Source organism: Copidosoma floridanum, unplaced genomic scaffold (assembly GCF_036245765.1).
Source record: "Copidosoma floridanum isolate Cflo_tuat_1 unplaced genomic scaffold, Cflo_Japanese_pri ptg000006l, whole genome shotgun sequence".
NCBI classification, from domain to species: Eukaryota; Metazoa; Arthropoda; class Insecta; order Hymenoptera; family Encyrtidae; genus Copidosoma; species Copidosoma floridanum.
In genome coordinates, this window is record NW_028321883.1 from 23646737 (window position 1) to 23667629 (window position 20893).

At 37.4% G+C, this 20893-nt stretch overlaps 3 protein-coding genes across 5 annotated transcripts; 1 reads left to right on the forward strand and 2 right to left on the reverse strand.

Annotated features, from left to right (window-relative positions):
- Positions 1 to 1568: 1568 nt before the first annotated feature.
- Positions 1569 to 11465, reverse strand: Rfx (regulatory transcription factor Rfx). Of its 2 annotated transcripts, XM_089598873.1 has the most exons (16): positions 11315 to 11465; positions 6171 to 6478; positions 5883 to 6078; positions 5659 to 5703; positions 5207 to 5312; positions 5025 to 5124; positions 4767 to 4916; positions 4249 to 4377; positions 3592 to 3773; positions 3030 to 3515; positions 2829 to 2950; positions 2656 to 2753; positions 2424 to 2579; positions 1989 to 2345; positions 1867 to 1912; positions 1569 to 1783 (listed from the first exon to the last, which is right to left on the reverse strand). In XM_089598873.1, exons 1-16 carry the CDS (start codon positions 11322 to 11324, stop codon positions 1740 to 1742), a joined length of 2535 nt encoding a protein of 844 aa, XP_089454999.1. In that variant the 5' UTR covers positions 11325 to 11465; the 3' UTR covers positions 1569 to 1739. The 2 variants fall into 2 exon arrangements, with proteins under 2 accessions (XP_089454999.1, XP_089455001.1); XM_089598875.1 differs by lacking the exons at positions 4249 to 4377; positions 5659 to 5703.
- A 1975-nt stretch (positions 11466 to 13440) lies between these two features.
- Positions 13441 to 15437, forward strand: LOC106640291 (sorting nexin-7). Its single transcript, XM_014354272.2, has 7 exons — positions 13441 to 13690; positions 13763 to 13918; positions 14016 to 14126; positions 14211 to 14372; positions 14445 to 14631; positions 14705 to 14994; positions 15070 to 15437. Exons 1-7 carry the CDS (start codon positions 13532 to 13534, stop codon positions 15388 to 15390), a joined length of 1386 nt encoding a protein of 461 aa, XP_014209758.2. The 5' UTR covers positions 13441 to 13531; the 3' UTR covers positions 15391 to 15437.
- An 84-nt stretch (positions 15438 to 15521) lies between these two features.
- On the reverse strand, positions 15522 to 20197 carry LOC106640210 (uncharacterized). Of its 2 annotated transcripts, XM_089598398.1 has the most exons (12): positions 19983 to 20197; positions 19353 to 19471; positions 19018 to 19263; positions 18811 to 18929; positions 17945 to 18751; positions 17815 to 17884; positions 17310 to 17713; positions 17005 to 17211; positions 16805 to 16914; positions 16512 to 16726; positions 16183 to 16433; positions 15522 to 16096 (listed from the first exon to the last, which is right to left on the reverse strand). In XM_089598398.1, exons 1-12 carry the CDS (start codon positions 20142 to 20144, stop codon positions 16020 to 16022), a joined length of 2787 nt encoding a protein of 928 aa, XP_089454524.1. In that variant the 5' UTR covers positions 20145 to 20197; the 3' UTR covers positions 15522 to 16019. The 2 variants fall into 2 exon arrangements, with proteins under 2 accessions (XP_089454524.1, XP_023244987.2); XM_023389219.2 differs by having other exon boundaries at positions 17815 to 18751.
- Between the last annotated feature and the right edge of the window lie 696 nt (positions 20198 to 20893).

The following is a 20893-nucleotide window of genomic DNA, read 5'->3' on the forward strand; positions in this document are numbered from 1 at the left end:
AAAAGTGTAATTTACTAAATTTTAGAAATCACAAACAAATAAGAATATACAGTTTTAATGAATTTTTATAATTAAGAAGATAATTATACACATCTTGTCAATATCTTTTGAGAGATTTTAGTTTTTTTTTTTTTTTTAATTTTTTCAATGATCTAGCTACTTACTTTATAACTTACAACTTTTTAAAATGATTAATTTTAGCCTCACAAAATTGTTTTAACGATGTACAATAATTTTACATATTTTTGCGTTATATCATAAATAAAAGTTACTGAGCCATGTACACAATATTTATTTATGTCCAAGAAACATCCTTCGATTAAATTTCGATAATGAAGGGTTTTGAAATGTTTCCGAAACGTACTTTTCTACATATATCCTAAACCATATTTCCCAGTGCTTTAGTACTCTCATATAAATATTAAGTAAAAAATAAATCATATTTACTAATTAAAAAAAAAAATCTACGTTAATGTGAAGTATTGTACATTTTCTAGTTCACTTTATTTCGTAATGTTTTGTTTGTTTTAATTAGTACATGTGGACTTTTTTAAAGGAAAACAGTTTTTTTTTTTGTAACAAAACTAATTCAGCATGCATTAAAAGTAATTAATATTTGTTCCGATTTTCGATACCTATTATGTTTTTTTTTTTTTTTTTTTTTTTAACTCTGTCGTTGCTAATAAACCACTGAGCGGAAAAAATATTGCTCATCTGCATTGCGAGTCACACATTTTTAAGTATCGAAACTTTTTTCGAAAACGTATAAACGTAAAAGGATATAGTTGAATATTGTTTATTCGGTATTCAAGTAATACCAAACAATTGTATTCTTTTATATTTACATAAATGCATTATAGAACATTACTCACCTAAGGCGATAAATGAAAGTGTGTTCCAGGTTGCACAAGCATTTTTTACTTTAAATGCCCCAAGTGCGTAATGTACTATACTTGTGTACTTCAATAAAATTGTTTTAAAAATGTCTTTTGAAACTTGGTGTATGACTGTATAATTATCTTTGTACGTGATAAAAATATCGATGTCCAAAATCTTTTTTTGATTTTAATTTTATGTCCTAACTGTTACCGTAATATTATTTTAAATCTAATTACATAGGAATATTTTTTGATAAGTCACCAGTAGGGCGGATGTAATGATTTAAAAAATATTTTTTAATTGTTTAACAAAATAATCAACTAAATTTTTTTTTTGTTATTTATGAATCAAAAAATTTTCAACCATTTAAAGAGCAAAAGAACGACTTACCAAAAAATTATTCGTAATGAGTATTTGTAATTAAATACAAGTTAAAGAAATACGACTGTTTTGTAAGATAATTGTTTAAAAATAACATGATTCATGAATAGCCTTGGTCATTGGATTTATATTTAAAATGGTATAGTGCACAAAACTATACTTACAAAGACGTTGTGCGTTTGGAACGCATGTAAGGCCTTATTATAAATTTACTCTTACTCTTATATCACATAAATTAAGCAGCATTCCTAAGTAATAAATGTATGAGCAATATGTAGAAATTTCAACATCTTCATTACAATACGGTTATTTTTTGTTTCCTTCTTTTTTTTCTTTTTCTTTAAATATAAAACTAATTTAAGAGACTAGTTTGTTTTGGTAGGCCAGTTCATCTTCTTATTAAATATACACTTTGCTTAGCAAACATTTTCTTTACGCCTACTAGTTTTTGGATGATTTCATTGGGCCCAAATACACAGTTAGCTCAGCTTTACACGTTTCGATGGACAGATATTTGATGCATCTGAAATCAAGGGAATATCATATTTTTCTCAACGATGGAGTACAATTTGAAGTTACAATTACCAAAATCAACTAAATAGTTACCTCCATTAGATCCAAATACGTTAATCATGGAACAGTTTTGACTCTTCTGTCGAATAAAATACAAAATTCAAATAACTTTTTGTTACACGCACGCAAATAATATGTATTATTTGGATACTCACATCTCCCATAACAGCGATTGGTGTGGTACCTGTGGAAATGGCTACTTGATGTTCGATCAAGTAAAACATGTACTCATCATAAAGTAAGCGTATAAGATGAAAAGATCCAAAACTTGCGGCACTTCTTAAAGTTAAATCCCTTATAACCATTGAACTGTAAAAAGACCACTTAAGCAGGAACTGTCGTGCGGCTTTGGCAAACGTAGGTTTGCCCTCGTAAGGCTGTAAAACTTGCGTTACGACGCCTTTCAACCATACGGCCCACTGTTCTAACGAATTTTGCTGCTGCAACGTAACTTTGAAATCCGCTTCCAATTGCTGGACCACACTGTAATCGCACTGACAAACCCAGGAAGCCTATATGCAACCGAATACACGAGCAATCAGAATATCTGGATACGTAAAAAACAACAACAAAAAAACTTGTTGAAATACCTGTTCCTGAACGTTATGAAAATCTACACGATTCAAATCTGCCAACATTTGATTGATTTGATTATTATTTTGAAGCACGGCTCTAGCTGCCTGTGCCAAATGATTAAGTGATGTGTATCTTCTTAAAGTCTGAGCAAACGCGGATACGGCTGTCAACTGTAAAAAAACATTTTATTTTTTAATGAAAATTCACGTAAAAAATAAAATAAAAAATAAATAAAATCAAACCAACTTTGATTTGAGTCATTTCTTCGGGACAGTCATTCATAGCTGAAGTTAACCAGGACTCCAAGCCTTTAGCAAAGTTTCTTATAGATTGCGTTAAAGGACCTAAAAAGTATTAGGTTGTTCGATGTATGTATTTTTCGTTTTTTGTTTATAACGTTTCCAAACTAATCAACTCACTTGGTATAGGCCTCAGAACATCGGGCATCAGCACCTCAACGAGATTTTGGTAAAACGTAAAGTCGACTCGTTTGATGAAGTCTTGAACTTCGGCGCATTTGCAAATTTGGTAAAGCTTTGTTCTGCAACAAACGAAAAATTGTAATTTTCCCGGGAAAGTATCGATTTCTTCGTAACCGGAAAAAAAAAAAAAAAAGTTACTTGGACAAGTATTTTTCTTCCTCGCACTCGTCGCCGTTGTTGTTGTCCTGGCTGCGCCAGAACTCGCGCCACAGGCTCTCGATGGTGGCGAACTCGAAATTAAGCACCGCGTCGAGGAAAGCCTCGCAGTGCTCTCGGTATATACTTCGGAAGGTGTCGATGTCCTCCAAAGTGCAATCGACGGGCAGGGACGAGCTGTGGCTGACCTCGATTTCGGGAAACTCGGGTATCGCGCAACTCGCCTCGCCCAAGTACTGATGGTACTGCGGCGGCGAGGCATTGGACGTCACGTTGGCGTTGTTTTGCGACTGTGCGTTTGTCGACTCGTACGACGTTTCCGTTTGCTTTTGATTCACGAATTTCACGCGCTTGTTGGACTGTGAGTTCGACGATGTTTGCTGCCTCGACGTGCCGTCCTCGTTCAACATCACCAAAGGCGAGTTCGGCTTCACTCGTATACCGTAGTAATGATACTTCGAGTTGCCCCTGGAACATCAAACAAGTAAAGGTAAAAAAAAAAGAAGAAATAGATTCCAATATTCCTTAGTAATAAAAGATTTACCGAGTTCCGAGTCGTCGCGTGCGCAGACCCAAAAATACAGATCTAATGAGTTTTCCGAAGCTAGCTGCGTTCACGGGGTCTAACTTGTTGTCCGAGCAATGCCGGAGGTAGTGATTGTAGAGCGTTGATCTGGGTAACGACACTCCATCGGCTGTTTCGTAATTCTCCAGCAACCATTGCACCTATGCCCAAAAGAGTTTTACAGTACATCTGTTGCAACGCTACGTGTACATGTAATCGCGACATATTCACACTTGTGCATTATTATTATTATATTTTTTTTCTTTTTTACATAAGAGACAATAATATGTGCATTTTTAAATTCAAACACTAAAAACAAAAACAGAACAAAAACGACCAAGTTGCTGTTTGAAAAAAAAAAAAAGAAATAAATAATAAACAGTACCTGGGTGATTACGAATCTGAGTGTAAAGGAAGAGAGCTCAAGAAACATTTAGTTAAACAGTGAAAAACAAGGAGATAAGCATCAGGAGTGCACATGGAGGAGACACGACAAAGGTGCAAAAAAAAAAAAAAGAAAAAGGTAAAAAAAGGTGTCATGCACAAAGCGTCACATGTGCTTTTGGCGATTAGTAGGTATAGTGCGTATGTAATATAATGAAAGTAGCTAACAAATGGGGAGTCGCTATGGCTTACGGTGGCCTGGGAGACTCTAGTGGCATGCGTCATGTTAGCCGCGGCGGTAGCAGCGTCTTCCACGTTGACCGGGCCACTCGCCGAGTTGCCGCTAATCAAGTACGCCCCACCCCCACTAACAACAGCTTCCTATGAAAAAAACCCGTATATGACATGTACAACCTATACGCGACGATTTTTCGCCGTCGCATTGTTACACAATTACACAGGAAACAACTCGCATGTACAACGTTTAGTCGTTAGTCACGACTTTTCTTCAGTTAAAGCTTTTTTTTTTTTTTTTTTCGTTTCTTTAGTTAAGGTAAAATTTTTTTTTTTTCTCCATAGGATTATTGATGTATATAGAAGCAATAATGTGTATATTTGAAGCAACGTAAATGATTGTTTTGTTAGTACATGAGTGGTTAATGGTTCATTAGTTACGTTTATGTTTATCATTATTATTTTACTTTAGTCGATTTATCCAAGCTCATCGATGAGGGGAGAATAAAACAAACAAAAAAATGTTGGAAACTTACGGCACTTTCGGTTTGAGGACTTGCACGAGCTGCTGCGGCAGTTATGAGGGTGTGCGTCGTTGGATCGCCATCCACGACGCTCTGTTGGATCAAGTAAGTCCCATTGCCTTGGGATAATAGCTGTCCCGCCGTTGTACTCGAGCCGGTTACCTGAATTACGCGTTAACATTGTTTTTTCAATTGGAGGATGTGTTGGTATGAAATTTAAAAGTTAATAGTGAAAAAAATGGCAGGAATAAAAAATTAGGAGTATCTTACCTGGGCGTAAGTTACAGGTGTGGAAGTCGAAGTGTAGTATTGGTTCGAGGCGGAAGTGTACATTGTCCCGGCCTCGCCAACCGCGTACACAGGATACGTCCTGAAAAACGAAAAAGTGTTATTTATGTTTCGTCTTTTTGTTTTTTACTTGCCACGAGAGTAAGTTGATTTCAAACAATTACATCTGTCCATTCGCCGGTATGTACGTGGATCCATCGCCCTCGACATATTGAACATACGTGGGATGAGTAACTGAGTCGGACCCCACGGCGTCTGCGTCGCCTGGCACTAAACATCAATCATTTGTTTTTGCGCTTCTTTTTTTTTTTTTTTTTTTTTTTTTTTTTTTTTTTTTTTTTTTTTTTTTTTTTTTTTTTTTTTAGTATAGAAGTACAGATATCAGACAAACGATAAATTATTTTAATGAAATATGCGAGGAATACGACATCGAGAGAGTTACTGTTGCCCATGCACAATTATCTTCACTAGACACTTTGGATGGAAACAATTTGAAAAACGTCCAACTGATTGATTGATTCCAAAAGCTCGAAACATTTATCGTCAATGCGTATAGGTATGGTTAAAAATATTGAAAACAAAATACAATTTCGTATGCATTTTAAATGTCCCTCACCTACGGCTGTTGTGAGGGATGCGTATGATGGTGATTCGCTGGTGCCTAGCAAAGCCAATGTGAAGTGAAAAACGTGGAAATTACAGTAAGCCCACATGAATATGAATTTTTTATGGGAAAATGCAACACCAAATCAGTTGATCAATATCCGTGTCGTAAGTGACTTTTATTTTTTATTTTTCGGTATATGTGAAAGAAAGAAAGAAAAAGAAAAAAAAAATTACCCGTCACGGTGATGTAGTGAGGCGAGCCACTGACGATTGTGTGTCCAGCCGAGGTCGATGCAATATCCGAATCCACGAGGGTATGTTGACCAGTGTGCGTCGTATTGACCACAACTTGGGCAGTCACGTGGGCCTGTGTGCCCGATGATCCATTCGACGAATCAGCGGCTGCGTCCAGCGAGTCTTGAACCAACAACTGAACGCAAAATTTGATAAAAAAATTTCAAATTCACTTGTCGCGCGTCTCAAAACAATGAAAGATCAAGCGCGTGTGCATGTAATATGTACCTGTATGGGTTGCAAGTTATTTGGACTGGATGGGTCACCGGTGACTACAGTTATTAGCTGTTGGCCCCTCGCAGCTTGTGACTGTGGTACGTTGCCGTTGCCATTTGAATTCGAGGTGGTAACAACGACGACGCTTGACTTGGTGCTGTCGACTCCCACTGCTGAGTTACTCCCGCCATTGGCAGTTCCAGTGGATGCTGACAGAGCATATTGGGCCCCCGTGGTAGTCATGGCGATCACTCCCTCGCCTTTCTCCTCGCAATCTGTATCACCGCCACTTCGGCTTCTCTGTTTCTGCGGGGATGGCTCTGAAATTCACAGACAACCGGTGTCTTTTACACTCGAGATCACGACCCCTGCAATCATTCATAAATCAAATACGCACTCTCAAGACTACGGTTGATTAGTGCGATCACTACAAGCTCGATTTTGCGGAAAAATTATTTAAATTAACGGAAAAAAAATAACGGGTTTTAAAAGGATAATGAGCAATGATGTACGAGCTTTTATGATAATGATGTAAATATGTTTATGTCAAACAATTAACAAGCACGAAAGATTTCATGGTCAGTCGAAAATTTGGCACACGCACATATATATATATATATACACACACATGTATTCAATAATGAGGAAAATGGCCAACAAGTGTCTGTGCATATCATAAATATGTCGTGACGAGCCGAAAAAGAGTACACCAAATAAAGTAATCTATAATACATTATATGGTATATTATTATAACAAAGGAGTGGTGTGTTGGGAGGTATAGCGTAACCTTTTTAAAATAAGCTCTTGGCTTTTTCTCATTGCAGTTGGAAGCATACGCAAACAATTGTAAATACTCGCAGCCGGCAGGCAGTAGGTACCATGTAGATTCAAAAGGTCTAGATATAACAATGTAGAAAAAAAAAAAAAAAAAAAAAAAACAAGCGCTCCATCTTTATACAAATGTTCACGTCATGTTGGAAATGTAATATATACACCTACGTATACGATTCGGGTAAAAGCGCGTGAATATACTTATGTTTGCTCATGTAAGCGTCGAGTATTAAAAATCTAAAAGCATCCATTTGTCTCTCGAATTCGTCATACATCACACACGCGTGATATATATTATACTCCCCCCCTCCATCGTATGTATATGCGTATATAGCTGTCGGTTTCGTTACAGTCGTCATTTAATAAAAAAAAAATAAAAAAAAATCTACGTGTTTCCTAAGTAATACTCGTTGTAATTAATCATTCGTTTGCAGGTAGTCACTTGTATACATTTAATTCGCAGCATCGTAGCCTGACCGACTGGCCGTGATTACAGCCGAGCGCAGCGCATCAGGTATATATTATACACAAAGAGGGAGATACGCACAACGTTATTACACGCGCACACGCTGCCGGCTCTCAAGGACCGGGTTATGGGGCTTCAATTTGGCGGGGGGCAATTAGGTGGCATTAAGGTACGTATATATTGGGTGGTGTATCCTATCGCTCCAACATGTACCAGTACAAACACCAATAAAACGATCGGATTCATTGCCAACCACCTGCGATACGTATACGTTATCCTACTACCTGGGACAACCCCTCCACGGGGAAAGAGATCAGCCGTCGATATATATATATATATATATATATATATATATTATGTACACGTATATAGGCAGTAGTAATGGTAATAATAATTTCCTCCTCCCTATGTAAATATGTGCACTAAATCTAATACCTTTTTAATTTACTGTAATACGTATATATACACGTATAATATGGGGGAGCCACGCTGCATCCCCCGTGAGTTTCACAATAATCAATCCGAAAGCTATATATGGGAGCCCGCTACAATGCATATAGGTGTAATATATACCCGGGCATCTTTCTTCATGTTCCAAGATCAAAGGAATAACAGGTTTTCGTAACGATCGTTCTCTGTTGGATGGATTTATTTATTATCCGCGTTGCTCTTCTAGCTCCGGGGCCCGAGTGCAAAATTGCCGAATGGATATGTAGCGGTCACCCTTTGCCCAAACGAAAAGGAAAAAAAAAGGGGGAGGGGGAGGAGGGTTACCCAGGTGACAGTATACAGGTGAGAGAAACGCGCGGGCGCGTTCGTTGCTCATCATCATCATCATCATCGGCTCGATTATATACATATATACATTATATATACACATACATAAATATACTTGAGGGTACTTATATAATTATTGGCACGTGTTATTATTGTTAAATGTTTCGAAGCAATGATGTGTTATATATTATGTGTAATATATTAAAATCTTACTTTGTTGCTGTTGTGTCCTCGCACGGGGACCAAAAAAGCGCAGCGCGTCTGACCTCAAACGGACTTTACCACTGATTTTTCGGTCAATCCAACCAACACAATGATTATATAATTATATGCCAACATGTAAGTACAGGTACGCGTGGATCGAGATCGAGATCGCAATAACTATAATATTATACATTTATACGTGTATACATACGTATACCTATCGTCTCACGAGGGTTAACGCGTGCGCGTGTGAAACGATCGAGAGATCGGCCGATGCTCGCAAGACGATCGACCGGGATCGTATAAGACAGTCTCAACGTGCATCTGTACCATCTACTCGGTAAGTCGGTAGCATACACATATACGTATATGTTGGATAAATGTATTGTATATTTATCACCCGAGGACCGTTGGCCACCATGCATTTACACATCTAATGTATAAATATGTGTGTATACCTGCATCGCTATACCACCGCACCGCGTCTTCAAGAACTGAGAGGGTGTTGGTTTTGTTGCGGGAGGGAGGAATAGAGAGGAAGTGGAGTAGGGTATATATATATGTAAAAGCGCGCATATGCTTCACCCCCGTACGCAGCTGTATGCGTATAGGTATACACATATATGTACAGCACCGGGCCGGACAGACAGACATTATATATATAGAGGGTATACCAGAGCACCTGGCCCCGCAATCGTAAAGTCACGCTCCCTTGGCTGCGCGTAACGTTGCTGTCCCGTCGCAACCCTCTTCGCGTATAAGCAAGCTGCTGATGTAGGTATATATATATACGTATACACGTAGGTGTATATTGTACCTGCCGTTATTGCCATGCCCTTTCTCTCTTTCAACTGTAGTATAATACCCCGTACAGATCCCTCCCTCCCCCGTTACGTGCAACACACTACCTACCTGCGATCGCCAAAGTATTATTACTACATATACAGCTGGTGGTGTATATTAATATGTATACCTATGTAGCGATCATCCCCTGCCCCAAGCATACACCCGAATTCGTTTGATACCTTTCGAGCCACGTGTTTAGATGTTGTACCTGTGTATATGCATGGAAATGCGATGGGAATACACACATGTATGTACATTTAAATAGGTGATGTGTACACTTTTTTTTCTTTTTTTTAAATATACAACCGACATAGTCTCACGTTTTAACACGTGAAAACAATAATGTACAACAATGTGCACCCAACGAACCGAAAACTTTCGTCACGTGTATAACGGAGTGTGTCGAGGAGGGAGCTTTTTTACATTTAATGGGTATAGGTGTATAATATACCTATACTTACACGATCGAAAGATGAATAAAAACGTTCAATTGAACGGAGTTTGGGGCAACGAGTGTTGGTCTCCTCTGATCAGAGGAACGACCGACCGGCTCTTTTTTTGGTGGTCTTGATTTATACGTATTATACATACACACACGATCAAGGAGAGAAGGAGGGTGTCTCCTTTTTTTTTTTTTTTTTTTTATTACTCGCGAATAGCCCGTCTGCGTACAATACACACACATGTAATATATAATATGTTGTGTGCGCGTATATAACAATAATAGCTGGTGCCGGAGGGAGGAGTAGGTATAATATACTAGTGGTGCCTGTATAATACGTACATACATACATATATGTGTATACGTATAGGTAATTCATAAAGCGAAAATAAAAGTGAGATATATGCGATGGGAAAGGGAGGGAGTTTTTGCATTAGGGGCAGTGCGCTTACGTACGCGTGGCTGATTGCATTGACGAGATTGATAGAGAGAGCCCACTTTAATTGGAAATCTCGATACGGCTTCGTGCGTGTATACACGTGTATATGTACAAATATATGTACAAGAGCCTTTATCCCCATATATATGTATACGTATATCTTTTATTACGTGCAATTATCTATCGCCCGTTGCAGATGGACGTATATATGTATACACACTCGGTTCCTCGTACCATTACAATATGTACCCATTGTCCGAGTACGTGTACATGCGACATGCACGTATATGTAAAATGTACGTTGAATAATCTCCCATGCGAGGTTTATTTATTTTTTTTTTTATCATTGCATGTTTTTTTTTTTTTTTTTTGTTTCCTCTCGTCAGTACTTATACTTATGTTCTTGTGTGTTTTTACTATCGGACACGAGTTTAAAATAATTAAATTGAACTCACCGATCGGTCCCTACGATAAATCGGATTTTTCAAGAGTATACAAACACCGATAAAAATAACACTCTAAAATTATCTTTCGATCGTCCAACTACCGGATACCGCAAATTTTTTTTTTTCCCCCATGGTACACAACCTACCCCAAGAGCTTGAACGGCACAATTGATCGATCTTTCGCCTACTTTGCTCGGCAAACTTTTCTTTTTTTTTTTTTGTTTTCCAAAGCATTGCCAAGTACAACCCCGTTAAGCAAACGAGATGAAAATGGTTATTGTTTATTGTTTTTCAAAACTCAGCAAAAGACGAAAGCGATGTTCCGCAACACGGTACACAAAGTACTATACACATAGAAAAAAGAGAGAAAGATACATAATATGTGCATATGGTATATAGAGAGGTAAAGCAAAAAGCAGCTGCCATCGCACACGTTATACCGTATAATATGTGTGTACGTGTATCGTCGTATATACACACGACCCACTGCATGCTCTTACGAAATGAGTTTGTGCTCGCACATACTTATATTATAATATACGCTAAATCATGCACCGCGGAAAAAAAAGCTCGGTGAAAAACCACAGGATAGTCCAGGGGGGGGGTCGGAAGGTAGGTACGAACAGCTTTCGGGGGCGAGAGAGAGAGAGAGAGAGAGGAGCGTGACAAGGAGGAGGCAAAGGGCTCGGGGTGCTCTTCCCTACCTGGCTTCATGAATGTCCGGGGCGATGAGTTGGCGCCGCGCGTCCTCTCCTCCCGTCACCCGGGAAACGTCGTAGCCATCGGCCAGCCGGGGTGAGGGGGTTGGCACGCCGGGTCAACGCGGAGCGCCCTGAAGCTCGGGCCGATCGCACCTCCTCGGCGACGATGTACACTCGCACGTCTCCCCGTAGCCCAAGGCTTTTCCTTTTACACCCACCCCCTCCCCCCCCCTCGATACCTGCCCCGCAAGAACAGGTTTTTTTTTTCTCTTCCCCGATGTCAACTCTCCTCCCGTCCGTCTTATATCCTTTCTTTACTACTGAATGCCCGTGCGTATGGGCAGATATAATATATTATATGCGTGTGCTTTGCCCGTCTGCTGCTTCTGCTGCTTCGGTGCTCGTCTCCTTGGCTACGGCATCGCAATACATCACATCTGCTATACACAGATGAGAGAAAGAGACCGAGTCGACGGTGTTTGTGTGTGTGTGTGTGATTTCAAACTACAGCCATGTTTTCGCGCTCTTTTTCAAATCGGGTTCGCGAACGATTTAAAAAGCTCGACTTTGATTTTTCCCTACTTCCTGTTTTTTTTTTTTGTTTTTTTTTTTTTTTCGATACTTCGAACTTTGCGTATATAATTTTTGTCGATACATTTGTTATCGTAGTTTTTTTTTTACGCGTGTATATATTACATGTGTGACCAAATGACAAATGTTGATTATTATTTTAACAATTAGTACAACAATCGCTGTACTCCCGGGCTAGTAAGGATCGATACTATCGTTGAGATCTACATTGACACATCACACTGGACAAACAATTTTTACTCTCGCATAGGACATTTTTTGCTTTTCACCATAAGTAAACCCTCGCTTACTTAAGTATCAGTAAAATATTCGAGTCAAGGTTTTTTTTTTTTTTTTTTTTTTTACGTTACTTATTGATTTTTTTCTCTGCGAAGAAAGTGGACCTGCCTCTGTATACGCGTGTCAGGGAATTAAAAAAAATGTGTCGGGTGCGCATGATATAGTAGGTATATGGTTTTAATGGGAAAGCCCAAAGAGACTCTTTATGGCTAGACTCTACTTGTATACATTATTATTATAATTGTAATTTGGTACAAAGATGTGGGTCGCTCATACGATACTCATACCGATTTAACAATCGATTTCGATAAATCGCCAAATATTTTTGCGGAATCAGCGCAATGTGTATGGCACAATACCTTAATTCGTTTTTATTCAAAGTAAAAACAATTTTGATACGTACTAGGACGAAGATAATATTTTTCAATGAAAATTAAAAACGTTGAAAAATTGATTTGTTATATGTCATGTTAAAACCAGACGAAGGAAAGAAAAGAAAGAAAAAAAATGGGTGTACTGAAACGAAAAATTCGTCATTGTGGGTAAGTTAAACTCACCATAATCGAAAAAGTCGCCGTTTTCAAGTATCAAGTAGGACTCCTCCGAATGAAGGGAATGTGTGATCGGATCAACCGACGATTGAAGGCTCGAGTCGTCCGGAGGTATGATGAGGACATCGTCGTCGTCGTCGTCGAACAGATCATCAAACGAGGCATCGTTCGCCTTCCAGCTGCCCATTTGGCACTGTGCGCTCTCCGATTTATTAATATTATGTCGCAATAATGGATGCTCGGGTTACCCCGGAGATACGGTTTCCCAGGAGAAAAATGTTTATTATTCGGCTTTACTTTTTCAACAACAATATATAACCTCGTTTTTTTTTCTCGGACATCTCGCGAAAACAGTGACAGAATGCGGCTTCGTGCAAAAATTTTGCGCTTCATTTGTTTACCGATCCGTATATATTTATAGAGAGCAGCTGTTTTAGAACCTTTTACCTTTTGCCACCGATACTCGGTACTTTTGCTCTTTGCTTTTTATTTCACCCCAAAAGGAAACAAATATAAGAGATGCACTATACTTGTAAGTAAATTAATTTTATTGTAAATTGAACAATTTTAGAAAGATACAAAAAGCGCGTTTTTCAAATCTACCGATTTTGTCCAGGCAAATCATACTTGTACTTATACACAAAAAAAAAAAAGGAGGGTGTTCCAAGTGGATTATGTAAACTCGCCCTTAACGTATCGTGTCAGAGGTATGTCAAAATGTCAATAGAGCTAATAATAGCAACAGTTTGCTTCGGTGGATCACCTGCCGCATGTGATCTGTCATAGTTAAAAGGTAAACATGATGACACCGACCGATAGCGAGCCAGACGAAGTCGACCATCAGAAGCTCGTCGGCGACTCGGCTATCCTGGAAATCAGCTCGTGCTCGCTCACGGAGAAGAGTGCCAAGCCAGATGACGCCGCCTCCAGCTACAGCACGTCCTTCGAAGGCTCCGTCGTAAGGATTACACTTGTTTGTTTTGAGACATTTTGTTGGGCGTATACACGTATATAACTAAATTTCCCGCAGGTCGCCTCACCGTCCATCGAGAGCTTCTCGACCTTTCCGGATCAGGAGACGTCAGATTCCAACGTTGACCTGCGAGATCTTCAAGTCAAAGTCGACAATCCTCAGAAACATGTCGAGACCCTCGAGACTTACGTTACGTTCCGAATCACGACCAAAGTAAAAACCATTTCGATACACTTATTATTACCTTGGTTATATTAACTACTCTCTTTAGCTAATAGACTTGATACACTGTATTTACATTTACCTCCAGTCGACGAGATCCGAATTCAAAGAAGGAGAATTCATCGTAAGGAAGCGTTATAATGATTTTAAATGGCTACGAGAGAAGTTGGTGGAAACTTATCCAGCTCACATAATTCCAGTAAGATACCACCTGCTTTGAGAAAAAACAATTCTATAATGTATTTTCGATTCAACGTGCTAATTAAGAATTATTCTTTTGCAGCCTATGCCAGGCAAACATTTCCTTTTGGCGCTCGACCGTTATTCCAAAGAATTTATACTGGTCCGAATGAAGTTGTTACATGTATTTTTAAATAGGATTATTAATCATCCTATTCTGAGTTGTGACAAAAACTTGAACATTTTTCTCACTGCCACTCATGCTGTAAGTTTGTCAAAATTCATCTGGGTTTTTATTAATTATTATTATTTATTAATCTTTTTTTTATAATTAAAGGAATTTATGGTTCACTGTAGAAGCCAAGCTCAGAATAAAATAACCGATTCGCTGCAAAGTTTAAGTACTGGAGTCTTGAGACAGCCGTACAAAGAATTTGAGCAAGCAAAAGATTATTGTGCGATTTTAAGTGAAAAATTAAATACCATTGACAAAATAAGTCAGAGAATACACAGAGAAAGACAAGGTAAATGTGGATGATACGTTTGTAAGGTTATTCATTTAAATCTCTTAATTTGTTTTTTTTCGCACGTTCTCAGATTACACTGCAGAGTTACATCAACTGCATCCTGTATTTACCCAGTGGTCAACTTCAGAACCAGAATTGAAACATATTTTACAGGCTGTTGCCAGTGCGGTTGAATCCAATGCAAAAGCACATCAAAAGTTATTAGGTTCTATTGTCAATGAAGAAAGAGAATACACTGCTTACGTTGATGCTGTGAAAGATGCATTGATTCGGAGGGATGCAATGCAAATCGAATATGAGTTAGCAACTGAAGAATTGACAAAAAGAAAAGCAGAAACAGAACATTTGAAAGAAAGAACAGTAATTAAAATTATCTTTAGTGTTACATTAACAATCCATGCATTTTTTAACTTCAAATGAATACATTTCAAATAGATCGTTGGTTCTGCAAGTAGAGGTTCGAGTCGTCGAGAAAATTCATTTTGGAAAACGGAAACAAATGATGAAAAATTAGATCGATTATCGCAAACTATTCCTCGAATTTCTAAAGTCGTTGAAGTCTTACAAGATAGGCTGGAATGTGCGAATGAAAATTTGCGGAGCGATTTGGAGCGATGGAATGTCGAGAAACGGAAAGATTTGAAAAAAATACTTATATCAATGGCCGACCAACAAATTGCCCACTATCAACAGTGTGCAGATGCTTGGGAAGAGGCATTGTCTGTGGCTAAAGTGAATTCCAAAATATTTGTATAAATTTTTGTTGAATATTTTTGTTATTAAAAGATAATTTTATATTTTGATACTTTGCTGTTATCCATTACATAATCATAATATTTATCATCAAGGTTTATTGACGCCGAATTAAATTAAAATATGCTCAAAAATTTATGTTTATTTAAGAATATTTATTTATAAAATTCATCCTTACTGTTATTGTATTTTGTATTTTCTTAATACAAAACTTCAATCGACAAAATTATTGCTTCAATCAACAAATACTTTTCGCTGTTGTCTTGGTTATCTAGTTTACAAATAATTTACGTAAAGTAAACATCAATATTTTCATATCACATTTTTGCGCACAATTTTTTGTAGGACCAAACTGTTAGCTTCATTTTTTAATATACATATATCGCTAATTAAAAATACAATCGATGTAAATCCAATTTGTCTGATATTGTTGTCGTTGTATTCAATTTTTAATACTAAGCTAAAACCGGAATTAAAATTTTTCACCCACAGTTTTATATGTAACAGTCACACATAATAATAAATAAAATGTACAAAGATAAATACGCATTTAAGAATTTACAAAAATATTAACTTAAAAGAAGTCTTTTAAGAAAAAATTAATTAAGCCTATCGCATAAATTTTACTTTATTTAAGAAGAAGTAGGCAATGGCATTACATAAAATTGGACCAGATTATCAAAATCCTTTAATTTTGTAATCGATTCATCTGAAAAAGATATTTACCTTGATGTTTGTAAAAATTTTATTGTAAAATGTATATAAATGGCAAATAAAAATATAAATATTACAAACCTTGTAAAGTTAATTCGTTAGATAAGTAACGAACATGACGAGCGTAAGGCTGTTGGATATTTTCCCTCATTTGTGGTACGATTAGTTTCGTTGGATTCCATGGTACAGTCGATGAACCGTGAGATTTATCAGATCTAGCGGAATCAGATTTCACCTCTTTCATTTTTAAAATATCAGTTATCCTGTACAAATTAGAATCTATATTCCACGCAAATTTGCAGCCCGCAATATACTGTATTCTATCATCCAAACTAAAAATAATAATTGCAAAAACGCAAAGTTAATTAGTGAGGAATATTTTTGACTTATAAGACATAATAATGACAAACCTTTGTACTTGGCCACTTTGTTCACTTGTTTGTACTTTCATGATAAGTAAGAGAATTATATCGCCACTTAGAGAGCACACGTCGATTATTTCAATATCATAGTCGCTGCAATGCCAATATTTTTTTTCAAACAATTTACACTGCCAATCAGCAATGTGGTGAGAAAACGTTTCAATGTCGAAACTCATTTGATGTATGGAGACACATGGGACATTCTAAAATATAATATTTTATTAATAATTTAACTGAGTTTCATATAAACTTGTGTTTAGATTCGTTGATGCAGAACTTACAAGTTTTTCGGCTTTAGCATTGCTGATCATCCCCATTTGAACATAATCTGCTCCATGAACTTGCATAGGCAGTATGTACTGATAGCTAACGTATCCTCCAGTTTCCTCATCTGGCGGAGAATTTTAATGAGTTAAAAATCAACATCTACACCGAAAAATAATTTATTTAAAAATAAAAAATGTTTACTCTGTGATCATACCTTCAACATCGGTGATAACTGAAGTTCTTTCGTCATCTAAGTCTATGTAACTTCGTTTGAAATGCGAAGTACACTTTATTATGGGATATTTCAATGTAGCTTTAGGTACCAGAGGCGAGACATTATTTACACATGGTTTGTTAGCTCTTTCGCGGCAATGATTAGGCAGTTGATTTTGATTCAGAGGTCTAAGTACATTTTTCTCCGCTACAGTGGAAAACGCGATTAAGTACAAAGGATTGATAAAATGATGATTAATACGGGATTGAAAATTTTACAAAAAAGTGTGTAAAATAGAGACTTACTCATGGCTATATACTCGTCATTGAAAGCTTGCACTTCTTGCGCTCCGGGGTCCTCGGACTCGCTTTGCTCCGAGTCCACTCGTTGTCGTCGAACGTTAGGCAATGGCGAGGCAACTGGCGAATTTTGACGTATCGGGCATCCACGATGCTTGGACTGATCGCGAATGTGCTTAAAAGGAACTATGTTTTCTGCATCTTCGGTTTCATCGCAAAACTCGTATTTTTTATCAGCCAACCGGCGTTTCCGGAACGAACTCAATTTTTCGCAAGTCTCTTGAGCATCGTCCGTGAATTCGTAAGCTTTTTCTGCCTCCAAATTAATTTTGTGACTCGCTCGGGTTCGCGGTGAATTCAAATTTGGCGTTGGAGACATTATATTGGTTCGTTTTCGAGCGATAGAGTGTCTACGCGTGTACAGATTAAGAAAAAAAAAAAACCAAATCAAAATATTTCCAACAATTACAAGTATTTTTTGTAAAATGATGAGAAATAACAAGTATATTACCTGAACGACTTGGTGATTGGCGGTGACATCAGACTAGGAGACAACGGCGTTACATTTCCAATGCAAAGCCCTGTATTACGAGGTGAGTACATTGGAGAGATGTTTAAGCAAGTATTAACCGGAGAAGCACTAGATTGCGAATCGATAATTGGACTAGACTCTGAATTACGCGTTTTCAAAATATCAGACGGTGGATTTAGCAAACAAGATGTTCCAAGCTTTAAATCCGCTGGCAATCTTTGAGGTGTTGATCTTGGAGAGCACGGTGGATGTTTCACTAATGTTATGATATCACTTCCTATACTTAATTCCTGTGACACATCTTCGCAGAAGTCTTGTAAAATTTTATCCCTAACCGATATTGTTTGCTGCTCAGACTGTGAACTAACGTAGCCCGAAATAACACACTGACACTGTATATCTAGGCATGTACACGCTTTATCACTTAAGCTTACACTAGACTTACTAATATCACAGATATACTCGCTTTGATTGCTGCCAGAATTATTTATTAAGTGTTCATGTTCTATAGAATAAGTTATTTTACACTGGGTTTCTTCAACAAAATCATAATCTGTTGTCGCCGAGTCACACTTTGGAGAAACAACGGAAATACTTTCAAGAGTTGCATCTTTCTCACCTAAACTATTGTACATTTCAGCCTTTGCCTCTTCCACTTCATGCAGTTGTTCAATGTCAACAATAGCTGCATTAGATTTTTCTGTAATTCCCTGGTTTTTTATTTTAAGATTTTCCAAGTCTACCCTGAGTACGTGTAAAAAATTTCCCGTGTTAACCACTATGTGATTAGCATAATTTAAGCATACATCAGCACGAAATTGTGGATAAGGGGAGATCACTTCGTACGTAGTATGTACTGTGAGACCATGTTGCAGGCAATTGCAACGTACACAGGTATCCCATATAGCTGCTAAATCTAAAAAAAGTATAAACATTTATTAAGAGAACTGATGGTTATCTATTTTCTTTACTAACCTTCTTCTTCGTACTTAGAAGCTATACTTTGGCAGTCTTTGCAATTGCTAAGGGATGGAACTGTAGTAATAGTTATAAATGCTCTGTCCATTTGTTGAGATTGCATTTGAAAACTAGAACTGAAAAATACAATATTCAACATGAAAACATATTATACTGAAAAACCGGTGAGAATAACTCGTATTTACGTGCACAAGTATGACTTACCAGAGACCATGTATTACCAATTTATTTCTCTCTGTTGGCCACTGTGCAATAACAATACTAAGCTCTTTGTGAATGTTGTAATTACCAAACAGAGTAACCTCAGCCACCTTTCTAGACACTCTATTTGGAGTAAAAGCCCACCAGTGTAAAAAATATTTAAAAAGACTTCCAGGAACTCCAACGTCAATATTGTAAGTGTATGTTAATAAAAATCTCCCACACTGTGTTAATCCCATGACAATGTGTCTGTAAAAACATGTAATTATAATTATAAATACATTAAAATTTAACAACGTAGATTGTAATGTTCGCATGTACTTTAAAACTAAGCTTACCCTGCTTGAAGAGCCGATTTCGGAATAATGTGTACCAGGGATAAATGACGCCACGAGGGGAATGTAGAAAACAGACTCTCTTCTGGGGCATAGTTGTGCTGTCTTACTGATCCCCTTATCTGAACAAAAATTTTTATTGAAATAATTGGGTGCCCCTAACTTTTTGTGAAAAAATAAAAGTTGCAAAATTGTTCAATTCTAAATGTGATTTGGATTCGAGCTGCAATTTTTATTTTTAGTGATCCACGACCACGAATCGTGACATTTTGTATAAAAAAAAATAACGTTAAATAGTACTTGTGTGTGCAAAAAAAAGGGGGGGGGGGCAAGAGGGTAGAGGACAGTAGTTATTGATTCGAAAATATTTTTAAACGACAATCGAAGAATGGAACGCCCTTTTTCGTGATATTCAAATAATTCTTGTAATGAGGGATTAAAAAATATTCAACTCGCCCTGGATGAGTAAAATCTCGAGTCCCAGAAGCTGATAATCTCGAGAGTGGGTACAAGTCGTAACAATTAAAAAAAAAGGGAAATGTTGAAGCTGGGGAAAGGACACACACGTTTGCCGAAGGTCGAGGGGGTTGAGCGAGTTAGCGGAGCAGGAGGCTTACAAATAAAATCCTGTACCTCTCGAGTGAAGAGCTTTTGTAGAAAATGCCGATTGCTGGGCTGGCCCGGGAATCTCGGGTTCCCGACGACGTACTCTGTGTTCTTCTCCGATAAAACGTCAGATAAGCATTCGTTCGAACAGTCGTCGGAGGTGGTGTCGGAAGACGAGGCATCCGCCATTTTTAAATAACCAGCGACAGCATCAGCACACACGCACGCACGCAACGAAATGTGTATAGTATAGGGTATATGGGTAATTTTATATTTTTACGCGAAAGTCAATGAGCCAAAAGTCTCATGAAGATTGTAAACTCGCGGTGCGTTCCAGGTCCACCTTCGCCGCATGGCTTGGACGCTATACTAGCTGTGGCAGCACCTCCTGATCTGATACGATGTCGATATAGTATGTGTAGTACTTCATGACTCCAGAAAACTCCGAAACTCCGAAAGCGAAAGCAAAAAAAGCACTCATGTGTGTATACAATTAAGTACTCTCCCCCCCACTTGATTGAGATTGACAATCTATACTCTATATTTATTCTGATGCTATTTATTTACATTTGTGGCACACACTGTAAATTTTTTTAGTAATTTTGAGCGTTGAAAATGATGCGACATTTAGCAATTGGCTAGAATATATATAAGTACGTCAGATGTCACATATTTTCAAACATCCAATGAACCAATGTAATAAAATTACCAAATATTTTTACTATGCAATTGACAGTTGTTGTCCTTCTGTTTTAAATTCTTTTTTGTTTCTTAATTGTTTGATGTATACACATATACATCCTAACGTTTATATAAATAATAGTAGAATAAATAAAAAAAACAATAAATTGAGTGTGTAAAATGTGCGAAATGTATTTTTACAATTATTCAAAATGGCTTTAAAAATACAACATTTTGCGAATTATAGGGCAAAAAAG

Coding starts and splice junctions, on each gene's coding strand:
- Rfx (XM_089598873.1), bottom strand. Junction 5,125..5,206: donor ATACCGGCGAATGGACAGAT/GTAATTGTTTGA, acceptor TTCGTTTTTCAG/GACGTATCCTGTGTACGCGG. Junction 4,378..4,766: donor GTCCTCAAACCGAAAGTGCC/GTAAGTTTCCAA, acceptor TTTTTTTCATAG/GAAGCTGTTGTTAGTGGGGG.
- LOC106640291 (XM_014354272.2), top strand. CDS start 13,532: ATGATGACACCGACCGATAGCGAGCCAGACGAAGTCGACCATCAGAAG. Junction 14,127..14,210: donor ATCCAGCTCACATAATTCCA/GTAAGATACCAC, acceptor ATTCTTTTGCAG/CCTATGCCAGGCAAACATTT. Junction 14,373..14,444: donor TTCTCACTGCCACTCATGCT/GTAAGTTTGTCA, acceptor TTATAATTAAAG/GAATTTATGGTTCACTGTAG.
- LOC106640210 (XM_023389219.2), bottom strand. CDS start 20,144: ATGGCGGATGCCTCGTCTTCCGACACCACCTCCGACGACTGTTCGAAC. Junction 16,727..16,804: donor ATGCTAAAGCCGAAAAACTT/GTAAGTTCTGCA, acceptor ATTATATTTTAG/AATGTCCCATGTGTCTCCAT. Junction 16,097..16,182: donor TAACGAATTAACTTTACAAG/GTTTGTAATATT, acceptor TATCTTTTTCAG/ATGAATCGATTACAAAATTA.